Here is a 7,500-nt window from a genome sequence, read left to right as displayed (position 1 = left end):
TGAACAGAGAAGGTAAGTACAACCCTGTCTTAAAAGCGCTGCAGAAAAGAGTTTCATCAATATTCTTGGCCATCATGAACATAAATCGAGCAGTGCGTTCCTGCTCCCATCGCCCCTTCACCCAAATTCTCATCTCCCCATCGTTTCCGATAGACGGCCTTCGACGTGCTCGGCTTCTCGCAAGAGGACAAGGACAACGTGTACAAGGTGACTGCCACCGTCATGCACTTCGGCAACCTCAAGTTCAAGCAGAGGGGTCGCGAGGAGCAGGCAGAACCCGACGGCACTGAGGTTAGTTTCTCCATCGGTCTCTCTCAGGCTTTTTTTTCTCTCTCTATCTCGTCTTTGATTTGAATAGTTCGTGTTACTTAGGCGTACTCGTGAGAAGTTTTATTTCTCCCTCTCTCTCTCTCAATTTAAGCAATCTGAGAATTAGTTAAAAGATTCCTCAATTTCTCGTTCTCCCCTGGATTATCCCACCAAGGGAGATAACCCCCCCCTCCCCCTGGCGAAGAAAACACATAGTATCTCTCCCCTTCACTGTCTGCCATCCCCCTTGCCTCACCCGCCGCCCTTGCACGCAGACCGGCGATATCTGCGGCAAGCTCCTGGGCAGTGACGGCGCCGAGCTGTACAAGAACCTGACGAAGCCCAAGATCAAGGTCGGCAACGAGTTCGTGACGCAGGGCAGGAACAAGGACCAGGTGTACTACTCCGTCGGCGCCCTGGCCAAGGCCCTGTTCGACCGCATGTTCAAGTGGCTCGTCAGGAAGTGCAACGTGACCCTCGAGACTGGCCAGAAGCGAGTCATGTTCATCGGCGTGCTCGACATCGCCGGCTTCGAGATCTTCGACGTAAGTGGCCGGGCGGTTCCTCCGGTTGATTTCCCTTGAATGAAAATCTTTTCTTGAGAATGGGGTGTAGACGACAGTTCTGACATTCATTTATAGAATGCGGGGAACGGGTTGAGACTTTTATCATTGCCAGACACATTTATTGAAGTTTCAGGAAAGGGAATTTATTCTTTTCCTATATATGTGTGTGTGTACACATACCCACACCCACCCACCCACACACACACACACACACACACACACACACACACACACACACACACACACACACACACACACACACACACACACACACACACACACACACACACACACACACACACACACACACACACACACACACACACACACACACACACACACACACACACACACACACACACACACACACACACACACACACACACATGGTATATGCATGTATATGCATGTATATGCATGTATATGCATGTATATACATGTATATACATGTATATACATGTATATACATGTATATACATGTATATACATGTATATACATGTGTATGTATATGTATATGTATATGTATATGTATATGTATATGTATATGTATATGTATATGTATATGTATATGTATATATATATATATATATATATATATACACACATAAATATATATAAATATATACACATGGTATATACATACATATATATATACACATGGTATATACATACATATATATATATATATATATATATGTATATATATATGTATATATATATATATATGTGTGTGTGTATATATGTGTATATATATATATATATATGTATGTATATATGTATATATGTATATATATGTATATATATATAAATATATATATATATATATGTATGTATATATGTATATATGTATATATGTATATATGTATGTATGTATATATATATATATATATATACACATGCATATATATATATATATATATATATATATATATATATATATATATATATATATATATATATACACAAATACACACACATGTAGATAGATATTTAAACACAAGTAGATGTGTATGCAAGTCTAATATTTCTTTCAGGCCCTAGAGAAATAGGAACATGTGCTACTTTTGGTATACGAATGCATTAAGCCTCTCCCTTCCCTCCCCCAATTACTGTTGACAATGTCCCCTTTCTCTGGTGAAAACAGTACAGCTTGGGTCTCCAGAAGAGCACCGATCGTCATATGTTTATGGCGACTCAGAATGGATGAGGAGAAGGCGCACTGCCTTGTATTAAGAGAGATTTAGTTGCAGTCGGTATGAAAACCCAACCATTCGTTTTCTTCTTGGGATGTGCCCCCTGTAGTAGGTAGTTGTGTACCCTTGTAAATAGTGTACCCACCATAAAGATCCAACAGGAGGATCTGTGTGCCCCTTCCCCTCCCCTTCCCCTTTTTACCCCCTCCAACTCCCCCCTTTTTTAAATAAATACTTCCCCATTTCTTCTGACAATCAAAACCTCCCTTTGTCCCCCTCTGATCTCCATTTACCACAAGGGATTTCTTGCTGGAGTTTAAAATGGAGACGAGAAACAACGCCTCTTTTCTTCCAGGCTTCCAAGTCGTTCCTTTATTTTCCAAATACCTCAAGGACATATTTGATTTGGTTGATTTTCCCCTTCTTTTCCTTATTTTTCTTTTGGAAATTTTAACTGAGTGATTTCTAGGACGGATAATCACTATGTATAACTTCCCGTCACCATGTTGCTGTTCTTGTTTTCTTTTTCAATTGTGTGTTTGTTCCCTTTTGCAGTTGAACCCGATGGATCCGAGACTAGCATGTCATTTTATATTGATTAACTTCATGGAGTGGATATGACGATTAAAATGCAAATCCGGTCTGGACGAGATCATGCAAGACTGTAATTCTATAGAATCTCTGTCCAAAGAAAACTGAACAAGATGTTCTTTCCTGCTCATGAGACTGTTGTTGGTTTTTCACCTTTTTTCCCCTCTATAATAGCATGCTGCATTTTTTTTTTTCAATTCAATCCAGCGTCATCGTCTTCGAGAGCCTCACAGCCAACGAACAACATTATTCCGATGTCTGTTAATTCTCTGTATATATCATATCATAGATTACTATAACCGTTTACCTTTCCCCCCCATTGTGGCTTCTCCTCCCCACTTCCCCCATCCCCGTCCTTCATTCTACTTTATTCAGTTTACAGTGACAGTGTTTCCCGAATTTCTGTGGTATTTTCAAGTCCCTGGGCTTTGATTTTACTTCCCTTTTATACCGTCATTTAAATGATGTTTCGTACCACGCCATAAACCCCTGAACATCTATGATTAGACACGAGAAGACTTCCCCTCCGTTTCACACACAAAATGCAGACAAACAACGACAGAACACGATACATGACACAGGAAAGAAAAAGTTACTGACTGCATCTTCCCATCATCCCCGACAGTATAATGGCTTCGAGCAGCTTTGTATAAATTTCACCAACGAAAAGTTACAGCAGTTCTTCAACCATCACATGTTTGTCCTCGAGCAAGAGGAGTACAAGCGAGAGGGCATTAATTGGGTTTTCATTGACTTTGGGCTAGACCTGCAAGCCTGCATTGAACTCATTGAGAAGGTAACACTGTCATAAGCGTGTCATTCCCCGAGGTCTCACCCCAGTGTGCGATGATCACTAACGTCGGTATAACGTCTCTATACACCCAGCACTCTCCATCTGCAACTTTCCACACTTACCCTCTTATACTCGTAAGACGATATCGCCACAAGGCTCCAGGAAACGTGCCTTGGTCGTAACCTCTATTTCACTTATATATGTACACACAATGTATTCGTTTTATTTATATCATTTTTGTTTCTTTCCTTCTCAACTGTCCGTCTTTTAAACAAGAACCCGTCTACCATATTCCAAAACCATTTGACGTTTTTTTTCGTCTGTCGATTCGGGTTTTACCGAAGTACATCGTCTTTGGTTTTGGAATATGCTTTTATGTGACAGTTTAGATATGTAGACGTATAAATTTCTATGCATATTTAAAGTATATGCTTGTGTGTCAAGGATATATATATATATATATATATATATATATATATATATATATATATATATATATATATATATATATATATATATATATATATATATATATATATATATATATATATATATATATATATATATATATATAGTAAGAACACCCAAGTATACACATGTAAAGATATGTATAGATGTCCATGAATTTAGACAGTGTATTAACTACTCCCTGTTGACTCCCTCGACTTGGGATAGAAGGTGATTCTGACCTGCACACTCCTCTCTGCCCTCCTAGTTTAATGGCTTCGAGCAGCTTTGCATCAATTTCACCAACGAAAAGTTACAGCAGTTCTTCAACCACCACATGTTTGTTCTCGAGCAAGAGGAGTACAAGCGAGAGGGCATTAACTGGGTTTTCATTGACTTTGGGCTAGACCTACAAGCCTGCATTGAGCTCATTGAGAAGGTAAAGCCTAGTGACGACCGCACCTTCTTCTGGCTCCCAGCACCTCTCTTGCAGGCGGGCGTGAATGCTTGTTTTCGTAGGACAGCCGATTTTATTTTATCCTTTTATTTTTCTTTTGAATGATTTTATCCCCAACATCTCAGGCCTTACAAGGAATAAGGTCCCATTTTTGTTTGTTTGTTTTCTGAAGTTTTTAGCCCGAGCACGAACCTCCCGTCGGCCAACTGTGACTTGGTCCGAAGGACTTAACAGATGTTCTTTTTTTCTTCTTATTTCCTTTTAATACCAACACCTCCCCCCGATTGCAACCCTTCCAGTTTAATGGCTTCGAGCAGCTTTGCATCAATTTCACCAACGAAAAGCTGCAACAGTTCTTCAACCACCACATGTTTGTCCTCGAGCAAGAGGAGTACAAGCGAGAGGGCATTAACTGGACTTTCATTGACTTTGGTCTAGACCTGCAGGCCTGCATTGAGCTCATTGAGAAGGTAACACGATAGTGCCAATCGAACGTAGATGTCGTCGGGTCCTCTCTAAGACGAACCGGACCCTTTCCGTCCAGCCTTAGTTTCTATGTTGTCGATTCCGAACCCCCTGTTCAGTTCACCGTCAGAGAAAAAATCAAAATACACAGGTTCAACAGGTTACCGAGACGCCATCCCTGACCTGTGAATTTCTTTGCTGTCTGTTTTTGTCTGTGATCTCTCTGTCTCTTCCCTGTCCACTGTCGCAGAACATGCCAGATGACGACCTGTGTTCCTAGCGACATTGTCACTCCTAATTCATGTTTCTCATTCAATTACTGATGTGTGGTACCTCTTCCTATCCCCAGTTCAACAGTTTTGAACAGCTGTGTATCAATTTTACAAACGAGAAACTGCAACAATTCTTCAACCACCATATGTTTGTCCTGGAACAAGAGGAATACAAACGGGAGGGAATTGAATGGACCTTCATTGACTTTGGTCTTGACCTCCAGGCTTGTATTGACCTCATTGAAAAGGTAACCTCTACGACATAACAGCTAGAGAGGCCTTCGCTTGCTTTCCTTTGTGTGTCGTTCTGTGAGACAGCTCTGGCATGCGGGGCCGAGGTGATATCTTGGACGGACGCTGATGTCAGGACGTCGAAGCTATGGGCTGACTGATGCCGATCGTGTCATGATACACCTCTCCGTGCGAGTAGCAGGGACTGTTCTCTCCCATTTTACGAAGCAGTTTCAGTGTCCTTTCTCCCTGTCTTGTCATTCCACGCACCCTGCCTCAGTCTCCATATGACCAGCGCTCTGTGTCTCCCTCTGTGTTGTCTGTTACCTTGCTCATATACGCATTCGTGGCAATGCTTTCTCTTCATTACTTTGGCTTCATTCAAAGAGAAACAAAGTGTAGGGAAAATTACACAGCATAGATTGGCACTGAATGTTCCCTCACCCCTCTCGATTTCCTTTATATAAAATGTTCCGTAAACAGTAGGCTTCTTGTAAATATTCTAACATATTTTCTGATTTACTTCTTCCGCTATATACCTCTCCGCTATTTCTTTATTTCACCAGACATCTTCCTGAATATCTTTTATACTTTGTTTTTGCTGTGAGCCAGGTAAGTAAGCCTTGATCCTTTTTGTAAAGATGCTGCATTAAAAATTCATCCCAGAGCAGCGGGGGGAAACCTACCAAAGACAAATGACTTATTGAAGATATGAACTCAATTCTCTTCTGACCCCATGCTAATGCGGCGCCTTCTTCCGCCTCACCCATAGCCTCTAGGTATCCTCTCCATCCTTGAAGAGGAGTCTATGTTCCCTAAGGCTACAGACAAGTCCTTCGAGGAGAAGCTGAAGACTAACCACTTGGGTAAGTCTCCCAACTTCATCAAGCCGAAGCCTCCCAAGCCGGGCCAAGCCGAGGCCCACTTCGCCATCGTCCACTACGCCGGCACCGTCCCCTACAACCTCACCGGCTGGCTCGAGAAGAACAAGGACCCGCTCAACGACACCGTGGTCGACCAGATCAAGAAGTCGAGCAACCAGCTGGCCGTCGAGATCTTCGCCGACCACCCCGGGCAGTCGGGAGCAGCCGATACCGGTGGCAAAGGTGGTAAGTACCGCTTGTTTTCCTATGGGCTCTTGGGTCCCTCCGTGAACTCTGCTAGGTTACAAGTTTTGAGAAGGGTTCTAAAGTGTTGTTTTCGTTAGGGTTGTTAAGAGGTGTAAAGTTGGGTAAACGTTATTTGGAGTTATTGAAGAGAGTATAAGATTCTGAAGACATCATTGCATCATCATCATTCATTATTTTTACCTCTAAGATGCATACAATGCTGTTTCCTCTCGTTCGGATCAAAAGAACCCCAATGAATCAATAAATGTTTCCTACACATTATCTAACGCATCTGGAGAACTTAGGAATGAACTATCCGTCTAATTGACCGTGTCTCACACATAGAAGCACAAATAACCACTCTATAATTATATAAACCATTATTAAAGAATAACTTCTCTCTCCCGCAGAGTACGATTCCGGCCTGGTAAAGAGTCAGCCAACTGCCTACCTGTCCACAAGGCCTTAGAGACGATCTAAAATTAGAGCGGTCAGAGAAAGTTTAATCATAAGCAGAAATGTTTATTTTTTGACGTTGTAGATTTATAAAGTGGCTTTTGGGTTAAGGATTCTTTATTTATATTTTTTTAGTTTTAGTTTTCATGATCGCATATGTTTTTTTTCTTTCTTTCCGTAGCCTTCGATAATCGAACTGTTTAGAATTAGTGCCTTTACAGAAATTATAAACAAGGGTCATGCATATTTAGCTCATAGTCTAGTAGAATCTTTTTTATGCTTTTTTTATTTTGTTTGTTTACTAATATAATAACATTTTATCTTATTCTCTTGAGTATATAATGACTTAAAGAGGAGTATCATAGCTTCTGTTTTTTGCATCCAGTATTTAGACCGGAAATAATTTTTGCCGGTTTTATGAAGTATTTTTAGAGCATTTTTTCTCCATCCTTTGTCTTTAATATTAAGATATGATGTTTATAGGTAACAACAAATGAAGAGACATTTTCATACATGCTTGTAAAAGTTGTACCTAATGTTTTCCTTTCTGTTTCTTGTTTTTTTTTTATACCCCTGCATGGAGCCGTCCTACCAAAATGACAGAGGAGGT

At 40.8% G+C, this 7,500-nt stretch overlaps 1 protein-coding gene across 50 annotated transcripts in view; it reads left to right on the top strand.

The window, feature by feature from the left end:
• Window positions 1-7,500, top strand: part of LOC113810227 (myosin heavy chain, muscle-like) — a 43,312-nt gene that overhangs the window by 12,899 nt on the left and 22,913 nt on the right. For 38 of the 50 annotated variants that reach the window (XM_070134960.1, XM_070134946.1, XM_070134937.1 and 35 more), the window contains exons 8-11: window positions 154-291; window positions 585-854; window positions 4,169-4,339; window positions 6,098-6,431. In XM_070134960.1, coding sequence (XP_069991061.1) covers window positions 154-291; window positions 585-854; window positions 4,169-4,339; window positions 6,098-6,431 — 913 coding nt within the window. Of the gene's footprint in view, window positions 1-153; window positions 292-584; window positions 855-4,168; window positions 4,340-4,656; window positions 4,828-5,171; window positions 5,343-6,097; window positions 6,432-7,500 lie in introns of all 50 variants that reach the window. The other 12 variants (XM_070134963.1, XM_070134954.1, XM_070134955.1 and 9 more) reach the window with 2 other exon arrangements.

The sequence above is a fragment of the Penaeus vannamei genome, chromosome 20 (assembly GCF_042767895.1).
Source record: "Penaeus vannamei isolate JL-2024 chromosome 20, ASM4276789v1, whole genome shotgun sequence".
Classification (NCBI taxonomy): Eukaryota; Metazoa; Arthropoda; class Malacostraca; order Decapoda; family Penaeidae; genus Penaeus; species Penaeus vannamei.
The sequence above is the reverse complement of the archived record's forward strand: the minus strand, read 5'-3'. Positions and strand labels throughout refer to the sequence as shown.